Source organism: Culex pipiens, chromosome 3 (genome assembly GCF_016801865.2).
Source record: "Culex pipiens pallens isolate TS chromosome 3, TS_CPP_V2, whole genome shotgun sequence".
Lineage (NCBI taxonomy): Eukaryota > Metazoa > Arthropoda > Insecta > Diptera > Culicidae > Culex > Culex pipiens.
In genome coordinates this window covers 156178090-156199161 of record NC_068939.1, presented here as the reverse complement: position 1 = coordinate 156199161, position 21072 = coordinate 156178090, and the positions used below count along the sequence as shown (strand labels likewise).

Below are 21072 nucleotides of genomic sequence, written 5' to 3'. Positions count from 1 at the left end.
GTCAACTTGGCGCGCGGTGAAAAGACAAACACAGACCTTCTCGTGAAAAGACCAGGCTGAACGAGGTGGTGATGGGACAGTGGATTGATGAACAGTAATGTGCTGGCCCAGGTTGGCTGGAACGGAGATCGAAAGCAGGAATTTATGCAAAACCGGACGGATGAGTACAACAATGAACGCGGCGAAGATCTGCTGTGATAGATTTTTGTGTCGTATTTCTTTGAACGGTTGAGAAATGTTCACAATTAGTGGGCGGTGAAGCGACAAAGTCGTGACGAGCTGGGATATTACCGATCACGCAAAGTTTGTAATGTGATGCCGAAAACGAGGCAGTCTTTTGTGTTGTTTTATGTATGTGATGTTTGGAGAAATTTTGAGTAGAACAATGAAAATTGAGCTATCAAACGTTGGATCGCATTTAAAGTGTTGTTCAGAAAAGAGCGCTTTTGTGTTATGGTGAAATTTTGACATGTTAAAATTGCTTTTGAAATTGTGAATTTTACTTCTCAGTTTGCATCTTCGTTTGCATAGAAGTTAAATTTCTCAGACTACTGACATAATGCTTTATTGCATTAGTCTGCTTCAATCTTGTTGCTAAAATATGGTAGTATCATTCATTTTCTAATGACAAACCGGCAAACTTTTCTTCACCAAAAAATAACAGATCCGAAAAGTAATTCTTTTCGATACAAAGGCTGAAAAGTTCTACTTTTCCGCACTAATTTTTATTTGTCGAGCAGATCAAAGAATTTAATATTGAATGCAAAATTTCCAACATATTCGATGAAGTTCTATATGTTTATTGTGAGACAGTTTTCATCGATTCAAACATCTCCTCAAAATTTGATGCAGTTGAAGAGTGGACATCATGAAATAGTAGTATATGCAACTCGTTGGCAAACTTGATTTTTTCAACACTCGTTGTATTTATCCTACTCGGTACACCTCGTGCTGAAAAAAATTTCTTTTGCAACTTGTTGCATAAACTACACCCAAACGGCGGTCGCATGATTGTGATGCATGGCGGTATGAAAGTATATCAGAATCTGCATGAAAACTGTCCTCATGCATTTTTTGCGATATAGGGGTATGACATTTTTGCCCGTTGCCGACAATTATCGACATTACCGACGGCTTTTTGATTGTATTTCACAAAAAAAAACCCTTAACAGAACGAGGATTGAACCACCAACTTCTTGGTTATTGATCCGACACGCTACCACCGCGCCATGGACGCTTGATGAAATGTGAGTGAAAGAGCACCAACATATTCTTCTCTTTGGAGTGTTGCTCAAGGACGGGCCAGCATTATATGTGTTGGTGAGAACTGCAGATCACTGAAATGTTTACACGCGGGCAAAAATGATCTACGTCCTTGCTGCAAAAAATGTTAGAAAATGTGACATTTTCTGCAGCAAACCCACTGTTGCAGATGTTGAGATATATTTTTCCTTTGGGTGTACTATTTCACGATTTCCTCTCTTCAAGTGCATACAATTTTGAAGGAGATGTTCGAATCGATTAAAACTGTCCCACAAAAAATAGTAATACTACACCAAAAATGTTATGAAATCTTGCATTCAATATTAAATTTTGTAATGACAAAAAAAATATTTCAAAAAATACTTCTATTAAAACAACTGGTTGGTTCGCTTTCTGTTACATTCAAGCGTACAGAGAGTAGTAATCGTAAAAATCAAATTAGGTTTAGAAGATTTTTTCAAATTTGTTTTTCAAGATTCAATACAAACGACTATTACTTCTTTTAAACTTTTAATCTCAAAAGAATCAAACAATCAAACATTTTGTGTAATATTTTTGATGTTTTGCCATTTTTGGTGTCTTAAATAAAGGGAATGAAATTGCAATGACTCTGTTGAGGAATAATAAATAAATGTGAACTGTTGACAACTCAATGTTAATAATTACCCCAAAATGGAGATCATTTGAGCTTCTCACCTCGGTTGTGTTTCTGAAGCAATTAGTAATCAATCATTTGTGATCGTGACAAACTTTAAAATTCTTGAATGCTTTGACTTCTCTACAATTCCATCAACAACATATAACTGAAAAATGTCTTAAAACTATGTTTCGTTCATTTGGTTCCCTGATTGAATTACACTCAATTGCCAAAAAAAATATTAGAAAATTAGTCATAAAGACCTAATTTGATCATGTGTAGCGAGCGTAGAATTTTTATAATTGAATAAATAGAAGTTTCTTGAACAAATGTTATGGTAAACTTGTCTACTTCAAAACATTATGGGAAAAAAATTCAACGTTTCTTTTTTTATGTGACCAATTTTCCAAAATAGTGCATATAAGGACCAATAAGGACATCCCAAAATTTCAATCAATAAGTTTTCGTAAGCTGATTTTTAACCATGGTGAAAGATGGTGTTCTGTTTCATGTGAAAAATGGGGTGAATTTTAATACGTAAAGTAGGTAATACTTAGTTTGCTACCAAACTCGTACAGCTTTTTACAAAAACGTGGAGGCTCGATGTATTTTTTATATCTAAGAGAATCCATTTTTATGTACTGAAAAAGGTAGAAATATGTGTTTTGAATGCATTTGGTAAAAGTCAAATTACAATTAAAATTACAAATAAAAACAAACCCATGAAAAAAAATAAAATAAAAAAATATTTGCATAAAGTTTCCTACCGATAGAGATAAACCTACGCGATACTTATAAACAGGATCAAGATTTTTCAATCATCCTGACGTTAACCATTACAATTTGATTTTGAGCTTGATTTTGTTTGTTATTATGGGATTTTAAACCATCCAATAATTTCTTCAAAAACTTTAGTAAGTTTTTCTAGATCAGATTTTAAATATTTTCATTCGCACAGTCTAATAAAGCAAGATTACTTTTTTTATTGTAAAAACATGAAATTTCATGACAGTCAATTTCACTGTCTTGAGCTACGAATTTGTCCAACATAAGGCCATATTTTATTTGCTACTTAAAGTGTTGTGTTTAAAGTGTTGTATTGTTCGCATTGAAATTGAAATCTTTCTAAAAAATCGTGTATATTTGACAAAATATGATTGAAAAACACTTCTAAGATTTAATAATGTCCCCTTTACTAATAAAACTGGAGGATTTTCTATTTTTAACATTGATTTATATTGGAGGCTGGCTGGCTAAAAATTTGGCCAAATTAAAAATTAAATATTCATAAGGGCCCATCAGCACTTCGATGTCCGATCATATATTAAAAAGTGTATTCATAAAAAAGTAATAAATATTACTTTGAAGGGAAATGAAGTTTCTATCAAAATTCTAACAAAATAATTTGTTTACATGGTAAAAATCTGCAAAATGGTAAAAAAAAATTGCGAAATGTTAATCTGCCCAAGCTTTGACAGTTTTCCCTATAGCATAATTCATCAAACATCACCACAATTTGGGAAAATGTTGATATATGATCAAAATAGGTTTATTGATATCATTTGAATTGTTTAAAGTACACTGTATCGCAACTTTTTCAATAAAAAAAATAGCTATGCAGCGAATTTTAGTTGGTGAAAAACATGATCGCATAAAACGAAATCAAAGATTTATTTGTTTTGATTTTTGAGTGAAATCTAGCTACATGATGAAATCCTAACAACATTGAAAATTAATAGGAAATAAAAACAGACACTTAACGAATATTAAAAAAGCAACGTTAGCTTCAATGCAGAAAAACTACCATATTTTGATTTAGTTATGCAACCACTAATGTGAACAAAACAGAAACATCAACTCAATTACCCACAAAAAGTTATTGCTCACGTTTTCCAACTTTACGCAATCAACTTCATGCAGCTTGGATTGCTCCCCAAATCCACAAAGCTTATTTAAATATCCGCAAACACAAGCATGCTCACGATTTCATCACCACCTTGTCTTTTCGCTGCAAACAAATCCATTTTAATTACTCAATTCGTGTATCGGACGCCGCACAAGTCAGGAGAAAATCTTTCTCTTTTTTCCACACTAAAAAGCTCAACGAAAAGCTCACTCAGTTGGGAGTAAGTGTGAGTGGGGCGTTTTAAAACCTGAGCACAATTAATATTTCCGTGCATTTTTACTCACTTGTTTCGTGAGAGGCAGTCCGAAATAATAATAAAAAAAACTAGGTGCATTAATGTTACACACACTCATAAAAATGCGAGGTGAAAAAAAACGCTAAACTTTCGCCTAAATGGAGCAGCAACAGCTTTGGCACCGCACCAAACAAGGCCTCCGAGGAGGAGGAGAGTTGGGTAATTCCGGAGCCCAGAGCCGGCACCAGGGGTGCGAAAATGGGCGGCCGACCGCGCAAGATAAGAAAGTTTTAATTACGGAATCGTGAGTCAGTCATGGGCGTGTGAGTGTGCGAGCGAACGAGCATGCTGTTTACATTATTGGTGAAATTTTGTTTCCCTTCTCACTTACTCTATGGCTCACAGTTTGTCTTTGCAAAAGGGTTATTTATCACTTTTTTTCAAACCTTAAAAAGAACCCAAAAAGTTCAAAGACCTCCTCTCCTTTGACTTTGCAGCTCATTAGGTTGCCAATGGTTTGTGTTGATCATTCAGGCAAACACATGAGAAAATACATAACACACCACACACACACACCCGTCAAAATAGACACTGCTAATGGGGGTAATTAGCGAGTGCTGCCTTCCGGAAGTTGTGTAAATTTTTCCGAGGGCGCGTAAAGTCGAAGAAAGTGAGATCTTGCGCGTCTCTCTAGGAAGTAACCAGAGCGTGAACTTGTTAAGTTGTGATTTTTTTTCATACATATTTCATGTGTGCCTTTCACAAGACGTTTCAACTGGCTTGCATTTTATTTATGACTTTTTTATCAAATATAAATGAAAGTATAATTTACAGAATATACTTTCTTGTTAAGTCGAGATAGTTCCTACTTCTGTAAAAAGGAATTTGGATTTAAAAATAATAACAGTATGGCATGATTTATTGTTGAACTAGGAGTTAGTTATATTATTTTTACATTTTAATATTTGTGATTTTGATGTTATGTTTGGTGAATCTGGAATGCTTATAACGTTTTGAAAGTCTCATGTCTCATACACTTAATAAGGAAAAATTCTCCAAAATTTGTTGGAAACCTACAAAAACAGCAACAAAAAATGTTCATGTAAACTTTTATCAATTTGTAAACTTTTCCTCATAATTTGATTTACATTTTGATAATTTTGAGGGAAAATTCTATCCCCAGAAGAATTCTCACAGCAATTCCACGACAAACAGAAGGATCCAAATCTGTATGTTTTGGGTGAGATTTGGGTAGTCCTAAAAGCTTAAAATTAAAACTGAGCTTGAAAAAAATCAAAACTGTATTGACGTTCAAAATGTGATGATGAGTCCACATTAGCTCAATGGTAATACATGATCTTCCCCTTTTTCGTTTGTATTTTATTTAAAAAATATTTGTGCAATTTATTCAAAAATAGTTAAACTTCAGTAGATTTGTAAACCGGAACATTCCAGCTTCGCCTATTCAATGTTATCGCACGAGAATCACGAGAAAAAATTGTTGTATTCGATTTTCTTATTTTTAACATCAATTTTGAGTTCAGTGATACCAAATAAGTAGTTGATTGCCTGTTACGTTACCTAATACATTTTTCATTATTTTAACACCGCCATCTTGGATTACAATTTGCCAAACACTTTAGAGTATATTTGAGGTAATATTTGAGCTAAACATCTTGAGATGTTGTTAAGACAATGAAAAAAAGTTTTTTCAAAATTCGATTACCTGAAGTGAGTTTTTTCGAGGACCTCTGGTAATAGAGTCAATAATATAACAATGAATTACCGCGTATATTTTGCCTTCCTCACTGAGGTAAGGCTATAATCCTGCTCTAAAAATGAACTTTGTATAAAAACGTCGTAGACCCACCTTCATGTATACATATCGACTCAGAATCGAAAACTGAACAAATGTCTGTGTGTATGTGTGTGTGTATGTATGTATGTGACCAACAAACTAGCTCATGTTTCTCGACACTGGCTGAACCGATTTGACCCGAACCTGTTGCATTCGACTTGGTTTGGGGTCCCATAGATCGAGTTTTATACAGATTGAAGTTTCGATAAGTAGTTCAAAAGTTATGTATGAAAATGTGTTTTCACATATATCCGGATCTCACTTAAATGTATGTAAACTAAGTCCGGGTCCACCATCCGACCCATCGTTGGTTAGGTTATCAAAAGACCTTACCAACGAGTCCAGAACATTGATGATCTGGCAACCCTTTCTCGAGATATGGCCACTTAAGTGATATTGATGTACTTTTTGGAAGCCGGATCTCACTTAAATGTATGCAAACCATGTCCGGATCCACCATCCTACCAATCGTTGGTTAGGTTATCAAAAGACCTTTCCAACGAGTCCAAAACATTGATGATCTGGTAACCCTGTCTCGAGATATGACCACTTAAGTGATATTTATGTACTTTTTTATTCCGGATAAAAAAAATAGATGAAATTTTGTGTACAGCCATTGTTGGTAATGAGTGAGGAAGGCTCCAACCACATAGGTGGATTAAGTCAGTTTTTTATATTTGTTTTAACGTCGTTTAATAAAAAATATGACAATTTTAATCGTTTAAACTTGTTTCAACTTTTCTCCATTGATTATTCCCTTATTTGTAATATTGAGTTTCACTTATTACCCAGTTGCCTCTAATTTGGCTAATTCTCCCCAATCTGATCATTTCTGTTCATTAATCTCAACTTAACATTCGGACCCTCAGACCGTTCACTACCCCAACCTGAAAGTCCAGCAATCGGCAAAAACAGGCAAAACTTTTACTTTTCCATCACGAGCTAAAACATCAAAACACCACCAGCAGACTTGTTCCTGCTTAATTTAATCATGTTTTACAAGCTAATCCATTCGATTCAAATTAGCCATCGCTTGGGGCCATCAATTGTGGGAAAAGCACCGTTGGTCCCGCCGGGCAACCCCCTAGTCCATCAGGTGGCGCTGCAGTTTCACCCGGGTTCAAGTCACGGCCACAAAACAAAAAAACAACAGTCTTGGCGCTAAACAACGCGAAGAAAATAGCCAGCGACAACACCTCGGGCTAACGAAAAAAAAATCAACCAAGCTGATCTTTCACAGCCATTTCAGCGATTCGCGCTAAGCGTGTAAATTCTTTCTTCTGGTCATGTTTTTTTCTCTCCACTTCTCTGATGACCACACAAAGTCCGTAATGTTTAAAGCTCTGGTTTTTTTTCGAGGCCGTCTTTTTAGCCTGTCCGACCAGCTATCTGGAACCGTCATACGAGGTACGAAAGCTTTCCCCCGAAAAATTGCGCCACTTCAATTGCGTAATGAGCCCCCAGTAGAGCACAGAGAGTACAGTTGGAACGACTCTTGCCTACAACGTTAACCGGTGTGTGGGGCCATAAAGCTACGGCAGCAGCTGTCAGTCTTTCTTCGAGCCATGATGTTCCAAAAATGAGGCAAAGTTGTTCATATTTTGCTTGCTTTTTCCTGTTCGTTGTCTGTCCAAACAACATCGCACACAAGCTAAAGTGTGATGATGAGTCTTAATTATGATTTGCTCGAATTATTTGGCAGCTTCTTTCACGCGTGATAATCAGACGCTTCTGCCATTTCTGTGCTTTGAGGTTTCTAAGAAGATTTGAACTTCTGATTGAGTTAGCTTTAGGAAGAAACGAATATTTCAATGATTCTTTTCCAATTTAACTAAGAAAAAAAACTCGTTTTTAAAAAAAACAGCTTGTGTTTTTGTTTTAAAGTATGCATTGAGAAAGACTTGATTTTTGCAAAGACAGATTTAAAAAAATATATGAATTCCTCAACATGCTCAATTATTAATTTATATCAAACACTTGAAAAGTGTGATTAAAAAAATCATACCTCAAATAGGAAAAAGCATGTTTTCCCATCGATTATGTTGACTCGTCAGTATTTTGACGTTCTATTACAGCTGCTAAAAAGCGTTTCTTAATGAAATCAATTAATACATAGATCAAACAAGTTTCCCTCAGCAGCAATTCCATATGAAAGTTAGGTTCAAAAGTTCGAAATAATTAAAAAAAAATATGCAAATTTTTCAGAATTTTTCATTGGCAAAAAATGTTTTTTATAAGCTTTTCAATAGTTTTCGAAAAAATAGTTTCTTTGAAAATTGTTATTTTGAAATCCGGGATCTTTTCTTACTTTTTGATAAGCCCATAGTCAAAACAATAATTTCTCTAACATGGATTAGTGTGACACACAGCTGAAAGGAGCTCCAAAACTCTGTTTTTTACACAAATTGAACTTATTGTAACTTTTTTATTCAAAAATAAAAACTTAATTGAATTAAATTGAAATCCGGGATGACTTTTATAGTCACAGTTGTTCTTTTTATGAATTTGAGGTCATTAAATTAAAAATTCTATGATTGATCAAAATTCATCAGAAATTATTTTTTTCATATTTTTTTTTTGGTACCAAAACCAAGTTTGCAGCATGATTTTTTAAATTATACAAATTTACTTAGAAAACTGTTCTACTGAAAATGCCTTTAAATCTGAAAATATTTTTGAATTTTGTTTTAACAACACTTAAAACTAGTAACCCAGGAACATAAATAGTGTAAAATTGTCTAAAGAATTCCGTAATGCGTTCGTTTTTCGTTTCGAACTAATTTTTCGATGAGAAGAATATCACACTTTGAGAGTATTTTATTATCCTCTACCTCTATGTTTGTATTTAATTCGTTATTTTTATTTTGCACAAAAAAAAATCTTCAGCCTATCGATAAAACCCAAGCTATAAATGTCACTCCGGTAGTTAGAAAGTGAGGTAAAAATAAATATACCTATTTTCATTAATTGTCGGGTGTTATATAAATGGGCACTCTAAAATTCTTTGTGTAAATATGGGTATTCGGCGCCGTCACTCCGTGCCATGCTTTCATACACTTAGGAGCCCAGGGTGGCGAAGTCCTTGTAGATAAAAAGGAAGACACTAGTGGTTGGTACTAGCAATGGTGGCCGACAGCTATAAAGTCAACTTCGTTTTTGCCTTCCTCACTGAGGTAAGGCTATAATCCTCCCCTTAAAAATGAACTTTGTATGAAAACGTCGTAGACCCACCTTCATGTATACATATCGACTCAGAATCGAAAACTGAACAAATGTCTGTGTATATGTGTGTGTGTGTATGTGTGTGTATGTGTGTGTGTGTGTATGTGTGTGTGTATGTATGTATGTGACCAACAAACTAGCTCATGTTTCTCGGCACTGGCTGAACCGATTTGACCCGAACTTGTTGCATTTGACTTGGTTTAGGGTCCCATAGATCGAGTTTTATACAGATTGAAGTTTCGATAAGTAGTTCAAAAGTTATGTATAAAAATGTGTTTTCACATATATCCGGATCTCACTAAAATGTATGTAAACTATGTCCGGGTCCATCATCCGACCCATCGTTGTTTAGGTTATCAAAAGACCTTTCCATCGAGTCCACAACATTGAAGATCTGGCAACCCTGTCTCGAGATATGGCCAATTAAGTGATATTGATGTACTTTTTAGAAGCCGGATCTCACTTAAATGTATGTAAACTATGTCCGGATCCACTATCCGACCCATCGTTCGTTAGGTAATCAAAAGACCTTTCCATCGAGTCCAAAACATTGAAGCTCTGGCAACCCTGTATCAAGATATGGCCACTTAAGTGATATTTATGTTTTTTTTATTCCAGATCTTAAAAAATAGATGAAATTTGTGTACAGCCATTGATGGTAATGAGTGAGGAAGGCTCCAACCACATAGGTGGATTAAGATAGTTTTTATATAAATGGTTAGAAATCAGTTCAATGACCATCATACATCGTTGGAACCCTTCCAAACAAGTGTACATTTTAGCAAACATTTTCTTATAAATTTGCCTGCGACAAAATTTTGTAAAAATTAAAAAAATCAATTTTAATTTCGAAAGTGTTTAAAAAAAACAGATACCAACATTTCCCGACAAAAACTCAATCTTCTTTGCTTGTCCCAAATCCAACAGCAGCATCCAAACCTCACCCTGAATATGCTAAGTGCGTGTAACATACACAACATCATATGTATGAAGACGTTCCAGCCTCAATCCGCGAGACTATGCTGGTCAAGCCAAAGGGGGGCAACCCCCGTCGGAACCCATTTATCGCGAATTACGTTTCGCCGGCCAAATTCTCCACCTGCTGTTGTTTTGTTTGCTTCTTCCCACCTCCTGCACGGTGAGTCTGCCCTGGGATGTGGATGATGATGCTGCTGCACGCGCGGCAACCTGATTCCGGCTCGGGGAGGTTGTTTGGCGCGTAACATACATAACACCCGAATTCGCGCGCCCGAACGCAACAAGTGGTTGAAGGCCGCGCAAGATGCGTCATCCCCCGGAGTCGGTTGCGTGTTTTAGGGGAGGTTGATACTCTTTTATTGTAGTTTTGTTTTTCTCCTTAACAGATTTTTTGAACGCAACTTATGAAATTATGGGACTTTGTAATTTTTTGATACATTTCCAACTAAAAAAAATACATGGGAAATGGAATTATGGAAATTATAAGATTTTAATGCTTCATTTAAGAAAATTGTTATACTTTGGAACGCTATGATATTGATGTTAGTAAATTACAAAGAAATCTTTTAACGCCAAACAATCCTAATTCAATCAAATCAAAACAACATAAAATAATCCAGGAATCCCCTATTCAATTTTCCTCCCAAATTGTTCCGTTAATTCCACCAGCATTCCCCATCCGGCAGATCAATCTTCTTATCACGTGGAGTTTGGATTTTATTTTTCAGCTGAAACACAACCCCCTCCAAAAGCACCTCAGCTGCACACAGCACTCGCACCTGAATCTTGCCAAAATAAGGTTAGCCGCTAGACTTGGCTGCGGAGCCGGGCAAATAGCCGGGTGCTATAATGCAAATTTGGCGCAATTGAGTCCAAGAAGATTCTTCACCGATCGATTGCAAGCTGCCCGATCGATCGGCCGGTAATTAATGGGTGATTGCCGGTTTAACCGAGTTTTGCGCGAATGAGAAGTGTCGGATGGGAATTTTGGTGGGAGTGGGAAGCCGGAATCGTATGCAGGGGCCTTTTAAATCGATTTGTAGAATTCATACGAAAGACTGGAATGAGTCTTTTAAAAACAATGAACATAGTTAGGGCCCTATTACAAGGTTATAAGGTTATTTATATCAAAAGCAATCAAAAGCGATATTTTGCCGCAAGTCTGAAGGTTTGATATAATTTTACATCATATTATAGAAAAAAAAAGAAAAAAGATCGAATATCTGAAACCCATTTCTAAAGTTATCCGCACTAAAATGAAATTTGAACAGTTTTTTAAAACCAGTAGTCATAAATTTTAATGTGAATGAATCGTCTTACTGTGCATTTTTTGTAAGAACTGGCAACCCTTCCTTAAGGGCACCACTTAAGGAAGATTAATCGAACTTCTGAAGGCTGAATCTATCTACTAAATCTTAAACTTTGAAGATCTTACAATAACCCTTTTTTGGACTTTGAAAATCGAGCTACTGGTTGCTGAGTAACAGCCCCGTAAAGAATTCAGGTGGGTAAAAATATATTTTATTATGAAAGTTATCTAATTAGCCTGCATTTTTTTAACTGATGATATCTTGGAAACTATGAATCCGATATTTAATGTAAAAAAAAAATTGTAAACTTTTTCGATTTGTCAAAACAAAACAACTCAAAATTTTAAAATTATATATTTGTTCTTTTTTTTTTTTTTTTGGATCCAAAGATTGATTTTGAAATGTTGTTTTTTAACTGAACGGAAAAAGCACTTAAGTGGCCGTGAAGTCAGTCTTTGTGTGGTTGCATCACGGCAGGTTATGATTAGATTTACAAACTCGAAAAAAATAATGGAAATTTGATCGGCTGCATATCTTTTTTTTATTTTTTTGCTTTTTCGCCTTGAGCATACTTCTTCACAACACAGTGCTAACAGTGCTTAAAAAATATTATGCACCTCATTTGAGAACTGATAAGCTCAACTTTTCATCACTAAAAATAACAATGCAAAAAGTTCATAAGAGCACTCTTTTGAGTACTGAAAGTTTCAACTTTATAGCAGTTGTATCGAAAAATAAGACGTTTCAACACTGTTTTGTTTTTTTTAATGACTAAACCGACAGGCGCCAAACTTGAGCGGGAATCTAACGTTGGATTGAAAGTAGGCACAGAGCCTGTTTGCATAAACTTACGACTCATGCTGAAAAATTACAATTTTGCAAATTGCTGCATAAAACTACTATTTTTTACAATTCCAATAAACACTTTTGAATAGGAATAGAATAGACTAATTTTTCGGTACATTTGCTGGAAAGTTAAACTGTCATCAAATATGTACTCTAATGATTTTTGTTTGTTTGATTTCGAATTTACCTAAGTTTGCTTCTTAAACATAAAATTGAAAAAAATGTTCCGTTTTTCAATATTTGCCATTCTCTCTAATATATTTTTATGAAGATGTCCGTTTCTTACACTCAAACATATATAAATAAACTTGTAGAGAACCGATCTACCGTGGCCGTGAGGTTACGGGTTTCGCCTTGTAAGCGAAAGGTGATGGGTTCGATTCCTGTCTGGCTCGGCAACGTCAGATCCCTTAAAAAAGAGTAAATCTGCTCACTGGGAATACTGACCGGTAGGGGATGGGTTTTGACTAGCGGCGTGCTGGGTTTCCAATCCAGAGGTCGTGAGTTCGATTCTCGTACCGGGATGATGAAGTTTAAACTTGTAGAGTTAAACTTTTTTCTGCAAATAAAATTTTCCAAAGACATCATCTCGATTTGTCCCGCCCGTGTGGATCAATCGGACCGCGCACTGGACTCCAATCGAGAGGTCGCCGGTTCGAATCCCGCGGCGGGCGCTCTAAAATTCTTTGTGTAAATATGGGTATTCGGCGCCGTCGCTCCGTGCCATACTTTCATACACTTAGGAGCCCAGGGCGGCGAAGTCCTTGTAGATAAAAAGGAAGACACTAGTGGTTGGTACTAGCAATGGTGGCCGACAGCTATAAAGTCAACTTCGTTTTTTTTCATCTCGATCAGAAAATTCAGTCTCAACATACATATTATCATAATTATTACACCTGTTTTTTTTTAAATATCTGTATGGGAAATCTATAGATGCAAATGCTTATTTTTACTCTGGAATACATGGATAAAGCTTTCATCAAAATCAAAAGATCAAACGAAAACTAAACATCACGAATCAATTGCAGAATTTGGAGAATTACACAAACGCAAACAAAAGAGAGTTTTTGGAATACCTTTCCAATTAATCACGAACATTGAGATCTGGCAACACTGTCACGAGATATCACCATTCAGCAGAATTTTTGGTATTTTTACTGCCGGATGTTACATGCTTCAGAAGGAAAATCTTTTTTTTAGTAAAAAAATTTGCAATTTATTACAAACAAAAATACATGCTGTCAGTCCTAAAGTGTTGTGTTTACCGCAGAGAGGAATCTGTGATCGCATTTAACATAATCTACAGGGGAGAAAGAATGCGTGGACATACCGCACCAAACGCTCAGATTCTAAAATTTGTTAATTTTTTGAAAATAGATATGTAAAAATAGTTTTTGAAACTGGGAACACTACCAACTTTATTTTACCTTTTTATCTTACAGCACATATAAATTCAAAAATATTATGTTGTGAATAAATTTGTTATTATTAGATCGATTTTCTCATTTAACAAGTTATTAAACGAAAAATTAACCATATATTTCTATCATTATTCATTCCAGACCAACCCATAGACCGGTCGGCCCGCAGCCAGGTCGCTGACGATCCAGTCCCGGACTGCTCGGAGCCGTGTCCACGCACGGCTTCCCGGTGTGACGGTCATTTCCGGCCACGCGCGGAGGACGAGAAACCGCCAAAATTTCTCCGTAAACGAACGAACCCCGAGACTCCCTCCCTCCCCCTTTTTTCTCGAATCTCCCCCCTTTTCCTGTTGTCGTTGTTTTTCTGTATAATTGATCGACTGTTCATCGACACATCGACAGGTGGCAGCACCCGAGCGGGTAGTTATTAAGTGCACGCTGATCGAAACACACACCCATCAGCACCCAACAACAAATTAAGTCATCATGGGCAGAGGTTCGCGATGTTTAGTCGCGACGTTTGTGCTTTTCTTCACAGTATTAAAGGTGAGTACGTTCAAATTTGTTAGCATAACAACAAAACAAGATTCAGACAGACGTTTTCCCCTCATTACAACTCATTACGGCTGATAAATTGCATTAATTCGAGCTTTCGGTCCGTGTAACGTTCGAAAGTGGCCAAGTTGCGAAAATGTGACCCAGAAATCCAAGAAACTGTGAAAAACAACAAACCGCCATCAGCTGAGATTTTCCTTCCACGAGACCCGCGTTGGCTGTAAACCTAAACACATCAAAACCACACATTCACTTCGTTAAACACGTGAAATGAAATGAAATTTAATGCTCTCTTCCACTTGTTGCATCGGTTAACCCTTCGGAGGCCACATTATGCAGTTCGATCTAAGCGTGTAAAACTGACAGTTCAGCATTCTTAGAATGTTACAGTGGCACCAACCGTGAACACAGTGGTGACTAATGTAACTTTTGTGTGAATACAGAATTTTACACACATTTCACGTAATTTTTCCATCCCTGGCACCCAATGGGTTAACCACCGTAGAAAGGAAACGTGCAAGGAAAGTAAATCCGATGCGCAAAACCACAAACGGTACGAATTCCGAACGCCATTTTTTGCCAATCTTGCTAGCACAAACATTTTTCTGCAAACCATCATCAAGTTTCACAGCTTTCGGATGATGTGTGTGTGTGTGTTTTTGCTCTTCGTTTGTGTGATCTTTTCGCGAGCATTGCATTAATATTTATCAAAAACTTAACTGGGCAATTGTACACCCGTTAGGCAAGATATCAAAGAAAGCACACACAAAAAAAAACGAGTTAAATTCGCAAATAACAAAAAACCGCGTATGGCACAGATATGAGATTTTGTTTAGAGACCACACAACAGCCCGAGCGCGGGTGAATAACTTTATCGCCACTTGATTATGCTGCCGTGTGAGTGGGTGAAGGCTTTTTCTTTCGGCTGAAGAGCTGTTACAGGAAATTGGGTCAGTTGATTGCCGGTTTATTCGAGCACGTGCATGGCGAATTTGGGCAGAGATGATCCTTCGGATGTGAAGATTATTACGAAACGCAAATTTGACTGTAAATGGCACTTAAAATTGTACTTGAATGGATGTGATTGCTACCGTTTTGATCGATATTTTATAAGTACATGATACTTTTCCAAAATTGTGTACCTCGTATATAATTGGAGGTGAGCAAGAAGGTAATATATATAGAAACAAGATTTTAACATTCATCATAAATTAAAAAAAAATCTTTAAACACCTAAATATATTAAATCAGTGTTTCAATGATCTAAAATTTCCATTTATTTTAAACTTGGGGAGCGTGTCTGAATTTCGTAAAAAAACCGCAATTTTTAAATTGTTCACACTAACAGATTTAATTGAACACACATAATATTATTTAAATTACTTTATATTAAAATTTGTATAAATTGCAAATATTATACAATATAACTGATAACTTATAACTTTATAAACCCTTTTTTATGTCTTTTTTGATTGGGGTTAGGACTTTTTATCATTTTTTAATTATAGACCTAAATAATCTAAAGCAATGGTCCTGATTACAACATAACACATTTTTCCAAAAAGATAAAAGAAAACATGTCAAAAAGCATTGTAAACATAAATATGTGAATATTAATAAATAAAATTGTAATTTTGATGCAAACTATTTCATATCATCAAGTTAAATAGTTTGCCAAAACAAAATAATAGATTTGTTTACACCTGCTGAAAAAAAAAATATTTAATTTTCTTTTTTTTTAAGTTTGTGTATTATAATGTGAACATATTATTATTTATTTAAAACATCAATTATGACGTATAGTTAAGTATAAAAAAAACAATAGTTTTGATTAATGGTAAATTCTTACGGTTTCAGAAACTTTTGTACTTTTATCACAAATCAGTTATATTTATATTCATGATTGAGCAAAAATGCATTTATGTTGATTAAAACAAGCTTCTACTGTATGTTTAAAAAATATTATTGCTCAAATGCAAAGTTTTCTTCATTTTTTAAGTTAAATTTACCAGGGTCCACTATTGGAAAAGATAGTTTTTTTGTTGTCCTATATTGGGCACCCATAATTTCGATCGAAATGAGAAGTTTTGAGTTAAACTAACGTAAAGTTCCTCAAAATAACAATATGTTGATTGAATGATGTGAAATAAACAGTCAACAAATTATTGGATAGTTAATTAAATCATAAAAGAGCAATGATGTTATGTTGTGAAAGATGTCAAACCCAAAACGCCTTTTTTGCGAAGTTTAAGAGGGTCCACTATAGGAAAGTGGTCCACTTATGGATAATTTACCCTATTTCGAGTTTGAAGAAAAATACCCCTGAAATTGTTTCAGCGTTTGTAGTGCAATTTTCCTTTTTCGGATGCAACCTGGTGCATACAATTTAGCTTGAGCTTTTTCAAGATATTTGAGTTTTGAAATTACAATACAATACGTTCAAAATCAATATAAAGTTCCAATAAAGTCCAATAACTTTCTAGACGAGAAAACAAAATCCCAACAAGAATTTTCTTAAAAACCTTAATCGTGAACCACCCTAAACACCAAAGCTCGAAAACTGTACAATTTTAACAAATTTCCATTTTTCACTTAATTTTGCGATCTAAGCCACTGTTTCGAAAAAAATAAGCGCCCTTGACTGTAAAAATCCATTCAATAACCTTAAGCCCTACAACCTAAAGCTTTTAATTTTTAATCACAAAAAATGCAATAAAGAACTATTTTTTAGATAATTACAGGGTTTGTAATTTGACTTGCTTTAAACCCCGATTTTTTATTTGTGAAAACTGATAAATCAATTTGGGAGCATTCTTTTATTACGTAACGCAGTTAGGGGGAAACATCATGAAACCTGTAAGTGTTTCTAGGGAGGACCTTTAAATAAGTGCGGAAAATAAAATGCTTTGTTAAAAGTAGTTTTGCATCGTCACAGCTAAACGACAATGAAAAAACCTGAAAACTATGAATCGAAAAAATAAAGCGTTAAAAATTGAGACAAAACAAATTAATATTGAACAGTATCGCTTTGTTTTTTTTTTTTTTAATCCATAATTTAAATTTTAAAAAAATAAGTATAGCTTTTCAAATTAACTTGTATCAAACGGCAAAAAATAATCACAAGATGCGGGGGGGGGGGGGATCAAGAGTTAAATGTTGCTATTTACCGAGAATTTCGGGAACTTTAGCCTGAATGCAAAATTATTGATATGTTGAAAATAATTTAAATGAAATTAAATACGTTTATATCATTTAAATGAAATCTAACATTAAGTCCAAAATTCAGTACAATATTATTAAAGTTATCATAGGGGAAATATACCCTTTCTAATCAAACACCTTTCTTCGTCATATGGAGAGTTTGATGCTCGATTAAAGCTCCAAAAATACTATTTAGGCTATAAACTTACCAGCAACAGCACCGCCTCGAGTAAGCACGCAAATGTATGCCACTTACTGGCCAAAAAGATCAAATTTTTATGCACTTTTAATCATAAATGCTATTTTGCGAGACCATTTCTCATCATTTTGGTGGCACACACATCCACACGCAAGATCAGAGGTTAACTGCTTAACGAAAGTCGCCATCAATATCTTTTCACTTGCGCTAACGATTTCAAAGCGCTTAAGATATTAAATTGCTTCCAACTACCGGCAACATGTTCTTTTGACCATTACTCAGTCACTCACTTGAAAAATAATCCCGAAACATGTAAATAATTAGCAAGCGCCATAAAAAAAACAAACGCGCTAAGTCTTTTGACGTTTCAATTTTGAATATCCATTCCAATCGAAGGCTGAAGAAAACCGAGCGAGAAGCGAAGGCAAATAAAGAACAAAGGGGTGGCCACCAACACCACCAGCAGCGCTTGTGGTGTTGCCAGGAAACTTTCTCTATAAATGCTACTTTTCGTGAGTGTTCGCTCAAAATTTAATCAATTTTGGCAGCACTAAGCAGAGCCAAAAGAGCGTTGGAAGAAAAAAAGAACTAAACTGAAAATAGAAAAATAGGCGTGGCCCAATGCACTCGACTGATTAGAATGCATTTTTGAAATATATTTTTTAAATGCTTGTTAAAGGAATAGCATAACTTTTAATAAAATTGAAAATAAACAGAAATGTTCACAAAAAGTTGCTCTACTCGAGGTGTACTTGGTTTTAGTGAATTTCAAGGAACACTCCAGATTATCCAGCATCATTCAAACACGACCGCTTATTAGGCTTAAAATGGGTATATTTCCCCTATTGAGATTTTTATTGCTTTGTAGTTTTCTTTTACACGTTGTAAAACGTATTTTAGATCTGCAGATAGAAGTTCATTTCTAGAGCTTGTTGGAACGCAAAACTGTACTGAATTATCTTTTTGTGATTGTTGTTATTAGTTTTTTTATAGTAAATAAAATACAATTAACGAACCAAAGTAACATTTTAAAGTAAGCCAAAATAAGCCGTTTATTTTTCTCAATATCAGAATATTTAATTTGATTTCAAAAAACACAATCCATTAAAATGTCCATTTACCAAAAACCCATATTGTTCACAAACTGATCCAGTAACCTAAATTACTGAACGAAAAAAAAATCCCCGAAGAAGACAAACCCCATCCCAGAAAAAAATCGCGTCCCCTTTTCACGAGCGGCGTCCGATCAATGGGCCATCACGAGATATGGAGGTTAAAATTGAACCATAAAATTACGCCGAACAATCACTTCCCAATGATGTTACCAAACACCACTTCTGAACCATCTCCGGCAGCACGTGAATTTTCCACACGTCCGCGGCCAACCACCAATTTCCACATTAATCAATCGCGCGCGCCAATCATTTCGCATTTCGGCGCGGAGGCAACAAAAAAATTAGAAAGAAAAATATGAACATTTTCAAATTAAAGCCCCATTCAGCTTACGTGCGAATGTGTGAGACAAGGGGGTGAGGGGATGCTGAGAAAGAAACAAAACTGATGGTGTTTTGAATGGGGAGGAGGATCTGGTGGAATGAGGAAAAAGAGGATGATGGGAGAAAAACGGAAAATTTTGCTGGCGCAGGTGATTTATGTAGAAAGTGGAAATTGTTCAATTTATGCACACTGAACCAAAAGAATAAATTTCTAATAAAAATCCTTTTTGAAAATATTACGAAAATTGAAAATAAAATTCCAAAAAAAAACATAACAAATTAAAAAAACACGATTTTTGAAAAATCATTCCTAAACCCTCACCAATAACCTCCAATCGATTGAATCGAAGAAACTTCCTCTCATAACCAATGTTGGAGGGAGGGAAGCTGCCAACACAGACAAACAGACGGGACACTCGAGTGCAGAACCATCGTCCTTCAATAACCGAGCCAAAAACGGTTATTTCTAATGCAATTTAGCTTCGGCATCCACTCACCCGGTGCTGATGGCGCTGCTGTCGTGACAGCTCGCCCGTCTTTCTTCAGTGTGTGTGATGTGTTTTTGTTGTTGTAAAGTTGAGCGTGAGCACGTGGCAGCAAATGAAAACAAAAAAAATATGATGGAATTCAGGAATTTTAACGGTGATCCACAATCCAGGCTTTGCGGGACAAGATTGGGGCAGTCTCGGCCAGGGTCAGATGAGCGGCTGACTAGCGAGGACATACCTTTTGTCCCACTATTAACCCGGTAGGTCTGCCGATGTCGAGGCTGCTGATACGGCGTCCGCTACTGCGGAGGAAACCGTATTCTGTGGTGGAATCATCTCCTTCGGAGCAACCTGCTTATCCTTCATGGATTGTTGCTCAGATTGCTGCTGCTGTTCGTCCTTTTGGCGATGCTGGATCGATCGTGAGCGCCACTCAATCTTCATCCACAGTTGTTCTGTTTCGATGGAAGATTTTGCAGCAGCGTTTTTTGGAATCTTTGCGACTTTTTTCATCTCATTCGCCGCAACTTAACTGCGCCGTGGAGTACTGACGATCAGCAATAACAAAATTATTTCAATCAGCTGTTGATGTTTACAATCGTTAAGGCTTGATTGTCTCACGCATACACTGGTATGACACAGGACAGTAATGGGTTTGTATTGGTATGTTTGTGCTGCGCTTCGGCATCAGCTCACCAGGCAGCGCTGGCGTCGTCGTTATATGGTGGTTTGATGAAGGACGATGGATTTCAAAAATAATTTGTATGAAGAGTCACGTCTGTTTGTCTGTGCTGCCAATCTAACGTGGTTATAGTTATTACCGGGCCGCGCGAACTTAATAGTTTGATTGCAGCCCGGCAAACGCCTGGAAAATGCAACTCGCGCGCGCAGAAAGGGGTCTTCGGGGGCAGGTGATAATTAGAGAAATGGATATCGTCAGTATTTACCGGTTGGCGGCCGGCGCTTGAACATTCTCCGGCCATTATGATAAAAGATTAATGTTGGCGGTATCGTGTTACGACAGCGGCTAATTACTGAGCGGGCACAAATTTGGGTGTGGTGAAAAAATATTTTTTGTGGTTTAACACCGTTGGATGCTACGTGATAAAAAATCGTACCATATGTGAAACATTTCTGGGGAAAGTGGTTCAAATTCATTCGATATAAAATTGCAGAATTTTAATGCAACAAGCATGCTACCGACACCTTTAGATTTTTCTTAATCATGTCCTGATAAACTGATAATAGCTTTTTGGCTCAGTTTTCACATTTTGATCGTCAAAATAATAATTGCTTATTTTTAAACAAAAAAAATCACGTCAAAAATCATTCCGGCCCTCGGCCTGAGCACTTTTTCTCTTAAAACTTACATAAAAACGACCTAAAAAAATAATGTTCAATCTTTTCTCAAAGTCATGTTCACTGGTCATCTAAGAACCTATTCCACGAAATAAATC

The 21072-nt window shown here is 35.9% G+C and overlaps 1 protein-coding gene across 4 annotated transcripts in view; it reads left to right on the top strand.

Moving 5' to 3' along the window:
• LOC120415386 (uncharacterized) overlaps positions 1-21072 on the top strand; it is a 104172-nt gene that overhangs the window by 54182 nt on the left and 28918 nt on the right. For 3 of the 4 annotated variants that reach the window (XM_052710566.1, XM_052710565.1, XM_052710563.1), the window contains exon 2: positions 13818-14222. In XM_052710566.1, the coding sequence (XP_052566526.1) occupies positions 14163-14222 (60 nt within the window). In that variant the 5' untranslated portion in view covers positions 13818-14162. The remainder of the gene's footprint in view (positions 1-13817; positions 14223-21072) is intronic. The other variant, XM_052710564.1, reaches the window with a different exon arrangement.